We start from the raw sequence: 16172 nt of genomic DNA on the forward strand, positions 1-16172 counted from the left end.
TCGTCCTTTCAGACAGGCGGCATCACGTTCTGCCTCTTCCAGGTCCGGAGTCTCTGGCCTGTGCGACCTTGTTGCCCTGGGCTGTCCGAGGTCCTTGACTGCCCAGGGTGGGTGTGCTCCTCAGGTGGAGCCTTCAGTGAGGACAGGAGGAGCCCGTGGTGCAGGCTGGCTGTTTGTCCTCTGTGGCTAGGAAAGGTGCGAAGGCCTCTGGGATCTTGCTGCCCTGTTCTGTCCTTCCCCAGTGTACCTGGAGCAGCTGGTGTGAGTGATCTGCCTGCCTGAGCCACAGCCTGGCCACTGTCCCCTCCAGACCAGAGGCTCTGGTAAAATGAGAAGGACCTCCCACTCCCTCCAAGTGGTTGGGGACCCTTCGCTGGCTCCCCCCACATGTCACGGCCGTGGGCGTGAGGACCCGTAGGGGGTGCTCCTCTGTCTGTGCTCTGCGTAGGGGGCTGGGCACAGAGGTCAGGGTCGCGGCAGCCACCCTCTACGCCAGGCCTGCTCATTTGCAGAAGACCATCTGGCGTGTCTCTTGTCCGTGGCGTGCATCCTTACAGAAGCCTGTGGCACTGAGGTGGCCGTCCCCATCTGTGCGTGGGCTCCCTGGCCCTGCAGCTGCGGCCTGGGGCTTGGTCAGTGGCCCTGTGTGAGGAGGTTTCCTGCAACGCTCATTGCAATAATTAAAGAATGGAAACATCATTGTCCAAGGTAATGCATGGAACACTCATGCTGTCCAGCGTTGGGTGGCATGCAGCACGGAAACAGTTCAGGTGGGAGCTGCGTGCTGGTGTAGAAAGGTATCCAGTGTGTCACTGGGTGGGAGAAGCCAACTGGGGAACGGTGGGCCTAGACCAGTGTTGTCACTGGGATGATTTTGTTGCCCCCCCCCGCCCTGGGTGGTGTCTGGAGACATTTCTTGTTGTTACAGCTGGGGAGCCGGGGGTGCTCCACTCCCAGCATCTGGGGGGAGGCTGCTGACCGCCTCATGGCCTGGACAGCCCCTTACAGCAGCCCAGCCAGGCCTGTTGGGCTTGGGAGTCAGTGCTGAGGCTGGGAAACAAGTTTCATCTGTGTTAAGTGTGTACGTCAGAGGTTTTAGTAAATTCGTAGAGTTTTGAAGCCATCCCCACAGCACTTTTACAACATTTCCGAAAAGGTCTTCGTGACTCTTGTCAGTCCACATTCCCACCCTCAGCCCGAGGCAGCCTCTCTTCTACTTTTTGACTCTATAGATTTGCCTTTTCTGGACTTTTCCTGCAGATGGAATTATAAAATTGCCAGTCTTGTGTATCTGGCTTCTTTCACTCCTCATTATGCATTTGTGATTCCTTCACTTGCTGTGTGTGTCATGCCTTCCTCTTTCCCACCGAACCGGGTCCCCTGGGGGGACGGGCTGCACCTGCCGTATGCGCTCACCCCCGCCTGAGGGGCTCACTGGGGCACACAGTCTGTGTGGGTCTTTGTTATCATTGCATTTCTGCTCATTGCTGGATCCGTAGGACTGGAGTTGCTCTTACACGGAGTAAATTCATGTTTAATGTCTTTAGAAACTGCCACACTGCTTTCCCAAGTAGCTTACCATTCTACCTTCCCTCCAGCACGGATGAGAGTTCTCATTTCTGCACTCCCTTGCCCACGCTTGATGTGTGGTCACAGCTGCCCCGTGGGTGTGCGAAGGCATCTCACTGTGGACTTGATTTGAGTTTTCCTGATGACTAATGGTGGTGACTGTCTTTTTATGGACTTGTTAGCCATCCATGTAGCTTTGGTGAACTTGAGAACTTTTGCCCATTTTTTAATTGGATTATCTTATTGAGTCATAAGAGTTCTTTATATATTTTGGATACAAGTCCTTTATCAGATATGTGATTTTCAGATGCTTTCTTGCAATCTGTGGCTTTCCTTTTTCATTTTCTTAATGGCGTCTTTTAAAGCTCAGAGGTTTTTAATTTTGATGAGGCGCAGTTTAGCAGTTTTTTTCTTTTAAGGATCATGCTTTTGGTGTCATACCAACCCAAGGTTACAAAGGCTTTCTTTTATGTTTTATATCTGTAGCTCTTACTCTTACCTTTTGCATTTTTGATCCATTTTGGGTTAATTTAGGCTATGGCATTCGGTAGGGGTCCAGCTGCATTCATTGGCATGGGGTTGTCCAGTTGCCTTGGCAGCTTTGTCAGAAATCAACGGACCACACGCATAGGGGTTTCTGTCTGGCTCTGAATTAGGTTCCATTGACCTGGGCCTGTCCCCCTCCCGCCGCACACAGTCTTGGTTCCACAGCTTTAGAGGAAGTTTTGGAATTGGAAAGCATGAGTCCTCTCGTTTTGTTCTCCTTTCTCAAGATTGTTTTGCCCCTTCCTGGGTCTCTGCATTTCCATCTGAGTTTTAGGATCAGTGTGCCAAGTGTCTGCAGAAAAGCCAGCAGGCGTTTCCACGGGGATGGTGTGGAGTCTCCGGTCAGTTTGAGGACTGTTGCCGTCCCCCCAGTCTGGAGGGCTCTCGTGCGGGCACGTGGCCTGTCTCTCCACTCGTTGGGTCTGTTCAAATTCCTGTCAGCAGTGCCATGATCCATTTTTATTTATTTATTTATTTATTTTTAAAGATTTTATTTATTTATTTGAGAGAGAGAGAATGAGAGACAGAGAGCATGAGAGGGAGGAGGGTCAGAGGGAGAAGCAGACTCCCCGCCGAGCAGGGAGCCCGATGCGGGACTCGATCCCGGGACTCCAGGATCATGACCTGAGCTGAAGGCAGTCGCTTAACCAACTGAGCCACCCAGGCGCCCTTCCATGATCCATTTTTAATTTGAAAAAATCCAGTTTTGTGGATGAAGGTGTGTGAGTTTATGAGCATAGAGATGAGCTTGGAGAGTAACGAGGCTTCCCTGTGTCAGCCTTGGGAAGGCGATTCCGGAGGCGGCGGGCAGGGGAGCATTTTGTTTTTAGTTTATATACCTCCTGTATTTGAATATTTTCCAACACATAATTTTCTAGTTAAAGTCAGTTTATGTTGTAAAAAAGTTGTTTGTCAGAACTGACTATGAAGTTCTTGGAATGAGAGACTTATTTAGTACATGTTAAATATAGATCAAATACATTTGATTTAAAGTTTTCAGAGATATCTATATCACAAAAATCCCCACATTAGAGTATGCCTGCAGCCTCCTTTTGGACAGATTCAATCTGAGAAAATTACACGGAAGAACACCTGTGTTCGCTACTGCCATGCTCTCCCGAAGCGGAGGGCCTGCCCGCCTCCGCCCATGGTTCTCGGCCTTGGTTCTGTACAGTAGGACGGTCAGGGTGCACAGAGCACAACAAAGGAAGAAACGTGCAACAGAACAGCTGTCCGGGTCCGTCCCCAGAGACCCTGCCCTGGGGCTGGCTCTGTCCCGCTGAGCACGTGTGCTCCTGCCCTGGGTGCTCCCCTCAGTCCCCGAACCCTGGAGCCCCTGCTGTCTTTCCTGCCAGGCTGCGGGTTCCTGCGGCCCGGAGAGCAGCCTGGGCCCTCAGGCAGCTGCTGGTGCTCCTTCCGTCCTGGCATGGGGTGAAGCCCAGCGGCTGGAGGGATTGAAGGCCAGGAGCTCATGGCAGAGCTGGCGCGCTCAGCCTTCCAGGGCAGCCCAGCACAGGGGGCTGTGTGGGCAGCCACCTGCGTGGGTGAGCTGGGGCGCTCAGCTGTGGAGCAGCGATTGCGGGAGGGAGGGGACGCCTGTGCCAGGGCCTGCAAGTGGAGGCTCTTTTCTGCTGCAGGTGGTCGTGACTTTGGAGAGTTCATTCTCCCTTAGCAATCCAGTTCAAGTTGGAAGTACTAACGAATGGTGTACAGTCTCCAGGACTTAAAACCTTGTCGTATGTATGCTTGAGACGTTTTGTCCATGTGCTGTGACAGACTTGCAGCCGGAGTGACGTGCAGGCGGCGGGCAGGAACAGGCCTGGCGGGCAGATGGCTCACCCCCACGCAGACACACCCAGGGTGCACAGTAAGCACTGTGGTCTCCCTGCGGCCTCCGGTATGCAGGCCTGGAGGCTTCTTCTGTTGTGTAGACGCAGTTTTAGAAGGGAGAAGCAAGGAAGAACAGTTTCTCACTTGAAATAGTGTTGAAAGACTAAACGAGCATTTCTCCAGGTTTCAGGGACTCTGCACGTGAGCGAGTGTTTTTGGTGGTGCATGATTGCAGGCGCCCCGCAGCTCTGGGCACAGGGTGAGCTAGGCAGTGGACCTTCTCGAAGGGAGAGCATGGCCTGTTGGTGGCCAGCTTCAGACCGTGGGTGCTGTCCTCTCAGTATCTGCTCAGCCTCTCATTCACCTGCAGCCAGCCAGGAGTGAGCGGCTTGAAAGGTGGTTTCCTTTACAGAGTAGAGCATGGCTGTGACGTTTCCCTCAGATACTTGTCTCAGGGAGTGAGAGTACTACCTCAGAGCTCTGAAATATTGTAGACCGTTATTTTAAGGAATAGATGGACAGTAATTTGCTGGCTTTGAAGATTTTCTGTTTGTTTTAGATAAATTTGTTTCCTGTCTTCTTCTTGTACTTTATTTTACCTGAGGATTTTTGAGATGAGGCCTTTTAGTGAGAGAGAAGTGAGGCAGTCTGGAGTGTGGCACCAAAGTTCATCCAAAAATAACACTCATTATCTTTCTCGGTCTCGGTTCAGGAGTTGACATGATAGCATTTTACAGAGTCAGCAGGCTGCACGCATGGGCCCCCTGTGTGCTTGTCCTGTGCAGCAGGGCGTCCTGGAGGAGAAGGAAACCCTCGTTTCAAACCAGTAGCGAACTAGGGCATTTGAAAACAGCTTTGATATTTAAGATGTGGGAGCACTTTAGGAAATGTTTGATCATGCTTCTGAGGCTATGGAAGACCAGTGGATTTTTTTTTTTTTTTTAATGTTAAAGAAAGCCTTATTATGAGAAACAAAGAACTGTTATCAGAGTGTTGAGCAAATACCATTTGGCTCATTCCAAAACACTACCCAGACTTTTTTTTTCTCTTCTAACTCTGACGTGCCAGAAATTCGGAGGCATTGGCAAGCATTCCTGACATACGACAGTGTTGCTTTCAGAGGCCCGAGTTTGCCCAGCCTTCCGAGTGGGCAGTTTGAACCGTGCTGTACCCCTCACTCCTGTAACCAGACCGCCTTAGCACCTCGCTGCGCCCTGTGATCGTTGGCCTTCGCAGCTTTGCTAACAGTGGTGGGGAAGTGGTACTCGCAGACACCCTTCATCAGGGGGCCAGTGGATGACTAACGGGGCGGCATTTATCATCTGCCGGGAGCTCTTCTGCTGGAAGAGGCATGGGATGATCATAAATCTCTCATTCTGGTCTGTGCTGGGTCTGCGCGTAGAGGAAGAGGCGTCCAGGACGGCCGTTGGGGAAGCGCAGAGCAGGCCTTGGACCGCCTCGCCCTGCAGCCCGCTGGGGGTGGTCGTGGTACTGGTTCTCTGCCCCGTCTGCAGCCCCTTGTGTGGGACGGATGCCCTGCCTGGCCCTTGTCCCTCTTCATGTGGCTTTCCCCATCCTGGTTTCCTGCCAAGGCTCTGGGTGCTGTTGGGACGCTCACCCCTCCAACACAAAGTAGCTATTCACTGTGGTTTCCCCCCAGAGTAGCAAGGGCACAGTTTTGAAATCAAGGTCGGTCTTTTAAATAGAAAAAAAAAAAAGGGCTCTCCAAAACACTTTTCCCTTTGTTCTCGTTTTGACTCTTTTACTGCAGCCCAGCCCCCTTTCTCCCGGGATGCAGTCCTGGTGGAATCCGCTGCGGGGCGCCATCGAAAGCCCTGAGCGGCTTCACCAAGTGATAGGAAAGCCCTCTGCTCAGTTTCCTTTTGAGTTTTTTGTCTTTTTTCTTTAATTACGGAGGTAAACACTGTTGATACTTTTTGCAAGTTTATATTATTTTGCTGAATCAAAGTAATTTATTGATTTGAAACAAATTTGTACTTTGAAAAAATGATTTTAAAAAATGAGGGCTGTCTTGGAATAAATCTGTTCCAGCTCTCTTTTTCCTGTGCCTTATCTGGTTTTCATCTCGAAAGGTGGCGCGTCTGCTGTGTTGAGCGGCTCCTGCAGTGGCCTGGGCGGGTGTGTTTGTAGAGCTGCGAGAACTCGTCCTGCTAGCGAGGCCAGGCCCAGTGGGACGCCTCTGCTCACGTGGACGCGGGTCGTGGCTGCCGCTGTCTGGTGTCTGTCGTTTGCCAAAAAGACTTACGTAGGGAGGGGTCTTTCTCTCTTGAGCTGGGGCTCTTCCTCTCTGCTGCCTTCGTGTCTCGTACGTGGGTCAGGATAGGGTTAATTTATACGCGTAGTGCTCACGTGTGATGGGACTTAGAAATGGTTTAGTCCGTTTCTGCCCCTCCCCGTGTGACGAGGACAGAAGCCCAGTCAGACAGGCACGCAGGTGCCTCGTGATGGTGCGCCCAGGCGAGCAGGCGGGCTCTGATGCGCGTGTGCACGCCTGGCCTTGCGTGGGAGCCCGAGTCAGTGGTTGTGTGTATGCTCTTTATCTGTTTCTCTGAGGTTACCGAATCATTTCTTAGGCACACTTAAAAATTTAAAATAGCCTTTGAAATAACAACTCTTAACCCTCATTCAATACAGCGGTGCTTGTAACGTCTGCCTAATGTGTGTCTTTACCTTCAAGTAAAATGAGAGCATGCATACAGGAACCAAATCCCTTGGGTCTTAGGATGTTGCTGTTAGTTCTTTCCTCGGATCCCATATTCTAGGTTGGCTGTGCTGCCCCTGAATACCTTCATTAATGCAGATGCTGTGCCTGAAATTCAGTGTTTGTGCTTTAAACCAGATTGCAGTGGGACGCTGAGACATTACTTTCCCATTCAGAACAAGTACCAGTTTATCATTATTATTTACATAATCTTTCTGTGTGTGTTTGTGGAGCAGTAGAAATTTCCTAGCTGCTTACAACAGTGTGGTGGACATTGAAAAACCCACTTGAACGTCTCTGTACTTTCTGTCTCCTAGGGGCCCAGAAGATACCTGCTTTGAGTTTGGGGTCTTTCCTGCCATCCTGAGCTTCCCATTGGATTACCCATTAAGTCCCCCAAAGATGAGATTTACCTGCGAGATGTTTCATCCCAACAGTAAGTGCTGTGGGGTGTGGTTCCGACAGCGAGGCGTGGGACTGTGTGGGTCGGACAGGTACTGTCAGTGATGTAGAGCCCGGAGGGTGTTACCTGGGTGTTGATCTGCAGCCACTTGGCCGTCATGGTGTTGACATCAGTTGAACGACAGTGCGACATAGATGAAGGAAAATGCGGACCTGATGCTGGACGCCATCTGACCTGTCCACTCCCGCCTCCGGCGGGTCGGTTAGAGGACGCAAGCGTGGCTGTGTGCTGAGGGGGATGCCAGCCCCTGGCCCCGGGTGGTTGCTAACAGTGGGGACCGGTCAGAGCAATCTAGGTTTTTGGCGACAGAGAATCGGTCAGCTGCACTGCACTAGACCATATGTTAGAGTTCGATACAGATATTTTACATGATCTATGGTAATATTTGATAATATAGAATGATAGTTCTAGATTCGATGAGAAAAGCAGGTTATGTTTAATCATGGTTGTTACATTTTTTTGGAAAAAAATTCACATGTAAATATATATAACTGGAAATGTAGCACAAAAATGTTAAAAATGATTCTCTTTCAATAATGGGATCTTTTTTTGTTTTTATAAATCTTTTTTCTAAAATAAACATGTATTTTAAAGAGGGGGAAATGACATCATTAAATAAATTTATTGGACTTAAGTTGGAAAAGTGTCTGGTAATAGGCATTGGAATTCCTGAGTGGCTATGGTTTTTATTTCTACCTTTTATAAGAGGGGATTGTAGATAAGACAATTAGTAAGAAAATATGTTGTGTCTTTAATGATCATATTTAGGATAATGTTCCTTTTAAAAAAAATTTTTTTTAAAGATTTTATTTATTCATCTGACACAAAGAGAAAGAGAGAGAGAACGAGCAGAGGGAGAAGCAGGCTTCCTGCCAAGCAGGAAGCCCGATGCGGGCTCCATCCCAGGACCCTGGAATCATGAACCAGCTGATCCACCCAGGTGCCCCTAGGATAAAGTTCCTTTTTATAAATGGTGATTGCCACTAAAATCATGATCTTAATAGTTCTAGAGAAGAAAAGCAAGTAAGATACACTGTTTTGTAGAAATGAAATATTCTCTTATTTGAGTCGGATTCCTTTTCCCATGCTTTTCTGCATATAAAATAGCTCAAGGCTAATTTAATCCACGAGAGCATTTACAGAACTTTCGGAGCCTTTGACACCCCTTGGCTTACAAATGAACCCACCTCGCAGTTCTCCCCTAGCCTGCACCTGTCTGAGCACCTCCACAAGGGGGACGCCTGCCCAGACCCCTGCCCCCGCCGAGAAGGGTCTCAGGATTACCCGCCTGTTAGACATTCTGTCCAAACCCTCATTTGGAATTTCTCATGTCCCACTGATGTTAACATGTGGGTAGTTAGCTCCCTCCTCAGAGAGACCATTTTGAATTTTTCTCATCTCACACTGATGCAGTTCTGTGTGCACAGTAGGTGCTCAGAAACCCTCCTCCTTTTGAGAAGGCTGGCCATGAGGTGCCGTGGTCAAGGTTGGGCAGTGCCTGTGTATGGGCGTCCATCATGTTGCTGTTGACTTTGGCATGTGTTTAGGATTTTCTGTCATGCAGAGTTTAAAAATATGGTGCATAGAGTTGATTCAAGAAGTCAACAGTTTCAAATTGATTGACTGTAAAGTGCAACAATAAAGAGGATTGTGGGCAATTACGAAACAGTGAGGTTGTATTGAAGATGAGCACGTTCTTGAGAAGAGCACCTGGGACGTGGTGTCAGAGACCGATGTGGCCGCCAACAGATGATTCGATCATATATCCACAATAGTCTGATGTCCAGATAGTTAATACAAGTAGCTTTTAAATTTGGCCTTAGTGTAAGTGGATGTGTGTTATTTTTATTTTCTAAAAATTATTTTTGAGGTTTACCAAATCGGTCAGTCCATAAATACTTTAAAAGAGTAATTCAGCACATGTGCTGAGACTTGCTGGGATACAGGAGTGAAAAGATAATAAAAGGTAGGGGCCTCGACCGTCACGAGCTCCCTGTCTGAGGGCAGGGGTAGACACGGATGGAAAAATACGGATAAATATCAAGTCACACTGGGAGGCCAGGGAGGGCGCACTGTGGAGGTGGTGGTTGAGCTCACCGTCTGCAGAGAGAGCAGTAGGAGTTACCCAGTGATCTGTGGGGCGTCAGGAGGGTCTTGCACATGCGAAGGCCCCGTGTAGGAAGCAAAGGGGCCAGACCAGTTCAGGTTGGTCAGTAAGAAGGAATATTTGCGCAGGAGCAGTGGAGATCCACTGAGCGAATCAGAGTGAGGGAGGGAGTAGCGTGGCCAGCATGGTCTTTGAAGGGTTCCTGGCGGTGGGACAGATTGCAGGGCTGGGACACCAGCGTGGTGGCCTGGGGAACAAGAGACCAGCAGTGTGGAACCAAGCCTGGGCATTGACAAGGGAGGGATGGGGGCGGGGAGGGATTAGAAGGAGGCTTGGGGTGGGACACTGAGGCACCCCATGAGAGAGGAGGGGGTGGGGACACAGCTGCGTCTCTGTGTTTCTGGGTGTGCCCGGTCACCATGTGGGGTGCCGCTGGAGTCGGAGACCTCATGGCAGAGAGACTGCCCAGCGCTGTGGGCGCCCAGGCCCTGTGCGGGGCCCTGCGGACAGGCATCCTGATGTCGACGGCAGATTCGCACACGCTTTCCCTCTGCGGGAGGTTGCACAGGTTCTGGGTGGTCAGAGCAGAGACCGCTGGGATAGGGGTGGTCAGAAGAACAAGGAACGATCTATCAAAGGGAGGTCCTTAGAGCCGCTCAGGTTTCTCAGTGGTCAGGGGGTTCTGAGCTCACGAGCGAAAGGGACTTACATAAATTTATTCTGAATGGTCTGTTTTCTATTATTATAAGTTACCGGCCTTACAGTTTTATAGTTGAGTCTATCCTGGGTATACACTGAACCACCCGAGAATCTACCGTGTGTAACAGAGAGACATGACAGACACCCACAGTGTCCTCGATAGCGTTGGTCACACACTATGAATAGAAACGCCTTTTTCTTTACCCAGACCACAGGCGTCTGGTTCCTGGTGCTGCGTGGTGGGGGTGGTGTAGATTGGACACAGCTGACCCCCAGAGACACAGATGACCGTCGTCTGTCTTCGTTAGAGTGAGTCCCCAGGAGAAGCCAGGGCACCTTCTTCCTTCATGGTGTTTCAGTAATCCTGGTTGCCTTCATCCTGGCGCTGTGGATATAGATTTTTCACAGTCCAGTTCCAGGATTTCATGGTGGAATTAGGAACATCTCAGAAATCAGCTCTGAAAGTTATTGTGAGTAATCCTAGTTACAAGAGTTACTTGGGTGAAATATTTCACTGCCAGGTAACCTTTCATGTATTTAGTGCTTTTAGATATAGTACTAAAAAAGAAAAAATCCCTGTGAAGGTGGAACCATTGGGGGTGCCTGGGAACCAGATGGGCCTAGAGCCCGGTCGGGGAGCGAGGGGTCCACCTGGCCGTGTGGACCTGAGCGTGGCGCCTGGGGCTTGGGCTCTGCTCCAGCCCCGTGAACAGCCGGCTTTCCATGTCTGCACCGCTTACCCTCTTCCCGCAGTGGGGCCCGGCCCCGTTCTCTCGGCTCACCTGCTGTGTTCTGACCCCTGCAGTCTACCCTGATGGCAGAGTCTGCATTTCCATCCTTCACGCTCCGGGCGACGACCCCATGGGCTACGAGAGCAGTGCCGAGAGGTGGAGCCCCGTGCAGAGCGTGGAGAAGATCCTGCTGTCGGTGGTGAGCATGCTGGCAGGTAATGCGGCCGTCCCGGCCCCGGAGGAAGGAGCCAGACAGCCTGGGGGCTGCTTCTCTGTCCTCATGTAGTTTTGCCTTTATAAGTCATTTCGGTTTGAGATCTACATATGCTGTTTTCTGCCTTTCCGTTGAATTATTTGCATATGCTTTTCCAAGTGTAAGCACACTTTACATACTTAGGAATTTTAAAGTTGACTTCGTGTTGTATCTATTGTACGTTGAGCAGAATGAGCCGCGCTCCAGTCCTCAGGCATCGAGTTCGTGGAGTGGGTGTCTGCTCTGTCGCAGACGCTGGGTCCTGGGGTGTCAGGCTTGGTGTGTCCTAGACCCCATCTTTAAGGCCCGCTCTCTGAGGGGACTTTCCAAATCCACAGTGGCTGCCAGTCACTGATCCATCCCGACGGACACACACACGGGCTGTTGGGCCCGGTCCCGGGACGGCACTGTCTTGGATGAGTTTAGAATGTGTAGGAGGTGACGAGCCATGGGGGAGGGAGAGGCACTCGGGGTGAGGCCGCTGGCTCTCGTGGGGGCACTGCCCGCGCCAGTTACGGCTCGAGCTCAGCTGCGGGCAGGGAGCCTGAGCCTCCCGGGATGCTAGCAGTGCCTTAGCAAGACTGTCCTTGCGGCAGGGTGTCTGTCGGGCAGCTGTCGCAGCGGCCTGGGGGAAGAGGGCTTCCAGCAGGCCAGGGACGGCTGCGGGGCCACGGGGACGGGTCGTTGGGAGACTGAGGCCTGCTGATGTGCATGGTGACCCCTGTGTTTCTGACCTCAGCGCCGGGGTAGAGGGCTGCCGTCTCTGGGGACAGGACTCCGGAGGGGCCGGATTGAGAGAAGAGTCTGGCGTGGGAGTGTCTGTTCTTGGTGGTTGCTCGGCCGGGGCCAGCTGTGGAAATGAGGCTGCAAGCTCGTGTCTGGATAAGATGGTGGGTGAGGGGCCGGACAGAGGGGATGAGAAAGGGCACGGGGGAAGGAATGACCTAGACAACCAGGAAGGAGAGAAACGGAGGAGAGTTGGAGGAGGGCCGAAAGTGCTGTGGGAGGCCTCCGTGGGCCCTTCGGGTACCGGAAAGGCAAGATGTCCGTGCGCGTTTGACGGCGGAAGCACTCGCCTCTCCATTCACACGCTGAGGGAGTGCATCAAGTGAGTGGCGGTGGTCGGCTGTCTTCAGATGAAAACTGTAGATGGTATCATGAGACACGGTTTTACTATAGATTTTTTTCTTAAAATGTTTTATTTATTTTATTTTAGAGAGCGAGGAGACGCAGAGGGAGAGAGAGTCCCAAGCCGACTCTTTAAAGGTTTTAATGTAGGGGCGCCTGGGTGGCTCAGCCAGTTGACCATCCAACTCCTGATCGCATCTCAGGTCTTGATCTCAGAGTTGTGGGTTCCGAGCTGGGGTTGGGCTCCACTCTGGGTGTGGAGCTTGCTTTAAAAAAAAAAAAAAAAGGTTTAATGTATTCCTTACATGCTGTTCTCACAGAGTACATGCCCTCTGTTCTGAGCTACTTTCCTAGCTCCGCCACAGCCGGCTGCCCCACTCGGTGCCCTCCGGCCTGACCTGCTTTAAGAGGCTGCAGCCCTTGGTCCTCTGTGAGCTGTCTGGGCCCTGGGGTTTCTGCTGTCATGGGTGCTCTCTTCAGTCGGACCTGCTCAGGAGTCCCCTGAGCACACACCCTCCTCGAGGCCTGCAGGACCTCCAGTCCTCTGCCTCCTGCTCTCCTGTTTCCCACTTAGTAGCGCTGAGTTTGAAACGATGCACGTGTGGATGTTCACGGTCTGTAGGCGCACTAGATGGTGTGCCCTCTGCACACCCAGTGCCCTGCATAAGGCCTCACGCACAGGATCTGCCAAGGAAGGGTTTGTTGAATAAATGGGAGGAAAGAAGTCATCTTGGTTGGAGAAACAGAGACGTGGTGGCCGCAGAGGGAAGCGAGGCTGGGGCATAAGGGAATGGTCAGGGTCCTACTTGCGGCCGTGCTGGCCTCTTGGCTGTCTTTTCTGTTCTGATCCAGCGCTTCCCAGTGTTCTAGCTCCCTGCCCTGCGGGCCCCGCTCCCTCTGTGTGTGTGTGTGTGTGTCTCCTGATCTGTCTGGGGCACCTGCTGGGGTCAGGTGTGCCCCTGGGCCAGACATCCACCTCGCCTTGGCCTCTGGCAGGAGCTGCGTGGGCAGCTGGAGGGAAGAGTGGGGCCCAGGGTTTCCAGATAGAGAGAACATCTTTGACACTCGGGAGGTAGGGATCACGAGGGTGGGTCTTCGTGCCGCATGCGCGTGTCCCTGACCTCACGCCGCCTCTCAGCCCTCCCTCTCTCAGTCTGTCCACGGAGAGCTGACTTCCTTCCCTAGCTTTTCACAGACTCCTGAGTCTTCCGTTTGTCTCTGGGACACAGCTCCGGAAAGGTGCGTGGGAGTTTTAAGTGATACACGGAAGACCTCGCCAGAGCCCCTTTCACAGGGAGCGCAACTCCTTCTCTTCTCTTTCAGAGCCCAACGATGAGAGTGGCGCTAACGTGGATGCTTCCAAGATGTGGCGGGATGACCGGGAGCAGTTCTGCAGGGTGGCCAGGCAGCTGGCGCAGAAGTCCCTGGGGCTCTGAGGCCCGCCCTCCGCACACGCACACAGGTGCCCAGCTGCGGCCGGCGCTTCTCTGCTGAACGCGCGCTGACGGTGACGCTCTGTGCTGGTACCAAAAAAGGCAAGCTTGCAGAACCACAGCGTCTGTGTTTTTCCCTGCCTTTCCCGCTCAGCAGGCTTCTCTTCTGAAATTATGATGTGTGTAGGATGATGGCAGTCGGATGCAGTTTTACCGTATGCCTGGCAAGGCAGTTCGGCGAGATGGTGAGAGCCGTCCCCACCCCCTCTCCCGGCCGGAGCGCCTGCACACCGCGCAGTGGCTTCCCTTCTGTCGCGGTCGGTGGGGGGCGTGTGTGTCACACTCCAGGGGGCTCGAACCAGTGCTGCTCCTTCGAAGAAGCAGGGCCTCGCAGCCAGAGCAGAGGCTGGGCAGGACGGCTCTGTGGGCCCCAGGACAGGGACATACCTTTGTTTCCGTGTTTTCTAGTACTTCATATGTGTTTCCTTAGCATCTCGATACATCTTTTTTGTCTGTTGTGTATTGCAAACTGTCACACTTAGAGATACTTTCAGGAAATAAATACTTTTTAAAAATGTGGATTAATGAGAAACGGGGTGTGTGAAGAGGTTTTACTGCTGGTTGTAAAGACTGACACTTTCTTTCCGGTCATATTTAGCCAAGATTTACATTTGTGTCCTCGTTGACTTGCGCAATCACTGGGGCAGAGGGACACGCGGAGCCGTGTGAAGACTGGGAGCGCTGAGCTTTTGTACGCGTGGCCACAGCAGGAACGTTAGCTACCGAGACAGAATTGTTCTTTGCAGCTTGGTGTCGGAAGGGAACGTTCACCCTTGTGAGCACAGAGCGCAGAGGCGTGCCTCATCCCCGACCTTGGGTGGCGCCCAAGGCAGCATGGCGCTGTGAGGGGGCTGGGGGGCAGTGGCACTTAGTTGTGGTCTGTGATTTTGCTGCAGCCCCGAAGCTCGCCAGCCTGGGCGGCTCAGCAGCAAAGCACCAGGGCCTCCGTTATAAGCAATAACAGAGCTGTTCCATGTAGAATCAGATATTTGGCCTGTTTCAGACAGGTTAAATTTAAATAGGAATCTCTATTTTTGAAATAAGGGACCGTCTGTACGACATACAGTAGGTTATACTTTCCATTATCCTTTCCCCCCTTTCGGACGCAGGAGTCTGTCTTGCTGAAAGCTGACGCGTACTTTCTTTGTGTTGACAAGTGCTGGTGGAAAGGGCTCCGTCCATGCTGGGCTTCTCTAAGGAAACCAGACTCTTCCTCGGATCTCCTAGGGGAACCGTTTTAAACTTGACGTTCAGTACGAGAACTTGTGTTTGGAAGGGCATCAGGGAAGAGAGAGGTATTATAGCCAGAAAGTATTTGCAGGCCTCTGCACCCAGAGGGAAGGAGTGGTTTGTGGGGGGATGTGGCCTGGGGGTGGCCGCAGCAGAGCGGGGCTTCCATGAAATCTGGAGAAGGAAGAGAGGCAGTCTCTTTGCAAACAAAGTATTTTTATTCACTTGTATTTATTAAATGGAAACAAAGAATCTCATGTCCTTACTCTGTGGTGGAGTTTAATAACTATGTTAAAAATAAAGTTCTATATTTTCCCCCTAGTCTGGATTGTATTTTTCCTTGTTGAATTTTTCCTACAAAAACCCAAGGCTGGTTGCGTCCGGGGCCCATGGCAGAGGCCCTGAACGAGGTGTCCCGCAGCAGGAGCCGTTTGGAGCGCCACTTTACCCCGAGGCCCGAGTGTGCTTCAGAAAGCTGCGGTCTCCTCGCTCCCGTGCTCGGCCCACTGCGCCCTCTGCCCAAGGGGCCCCCGTGGTCAGCAGCGCGCTGTGGCCGGCCTCTCCTTGGAGCACGGCACTTCCTGCCGCTGGAACACGGGCCGTGGGGAGAAGCCAGCAGGATGATGACGCCACACGGTTCTGCAGACACCGGAAGGTGGGTGACTCTGGCCCGACTCTGAAGCGACAGGCTGTGGACCGGCCTTGGACACTGGTTCTTCACCGTGAGTGTGAGGAGGCGCACCTGCCTGTTCGGTGACTTTTGACTGGCTTGCTTTGGCTCCGGGTGCTTTCCTCTGAGCCACCTCACTGGAGATCCGAGGACAGGCCGCGCCCTCCGCGGGTCGAGGAGTCGGGGTCCCGCCATCAGCACCCCTCGGCACAGCCCAGCCCAACCAGGCTCATTTCATGGACCTTGGTGCCTGCCAGGTGTGTGCCTCCACCTCCTGGGGTCCTGCGGCGATGGGAGCCCCGCTCTGGCTCTAGCTGAGCTGACCCGCAGAGCCCGCCCCGCCCCGCCCCGCCCCTCCCCTCAGAGTTTCTCTGCGCCTCCTCCCCTGCCCGCCGTGGGCCTGCCCCTCTCCCTCTGCTCCTGCTTCGCCCGCTTCCAAGGGTGGGGCCCTGGAGGTCACCACCACCTCCTACGGGGCTTCCTGTCTGAACCAGGAGAGGCAGATGTCCCGGGCTGGGGGCGTGGCGGGCACAGGGTCAGCACCCGACTCCAGAAAGGTCCGTGGAAGCGTGTGTGCGGGGTGGGTGGTGGCCCTGCTGGTGGAGGCTGGCCTGCCAGCCTGAGGACACGGGATCCGCGTGGTGGTCTTTTGCCCTTACTTTCCTTTTTGACTCCGTTTATCCGTTCACAGTGGGCAGCTGTAGGTGAAAGGAGCTATGAGAAGCGTAGAA

At 52.6% G+C, this 16172-nt stretch overlaps 1 protein-coding gene across 1 annotated transcript in view; it reads left to right on the forward strand.

Moving 5' to 3' along the window:
- The window catches only part of LOC123323641 (ubiquitin-conjugating enzyme E2 G2), a 41451-nt gene extending 26365 nt beyond the window's left edge, over positions 1-15086 (forward strand). The window contains exons 4-6 of the mRNA XM_044912081.1: positions 6985-7103; positions 10742-10882; positions 13372-15086. Coding sequence (XP_044768016.1) covers positions 6985-7103; positions 10742-10882; positions 13372-13484 — 373 coding nt within the window. The 3' untranslated portion in view covers positions 13485-15086. The remainder of the gene's footprint in view (positions 1-6984; positions 7104-10741; positions 10883-13371) is intronic.
- Positions 15087-16172: the final 1086 nt, after the last annotated feature.

The sequence above is a fragment of the Neomonachus schauinslandi genome, unplaced genomic scaffold (genome assembly GCF_002201575.2).
Source record: "Neomonachus schauinslandi unplaced genomic scaffold, ASM220157v2 HiC_scaffold_132, whole genome shotgun sequence".
In the NCBI taxonomy this organism is placed as follows: Eukaryota; Metazoa; Chordata; class Mammalia; order Carnivora; family Phocidae; genus Neomonachus; species Neomonachus schauinslandi.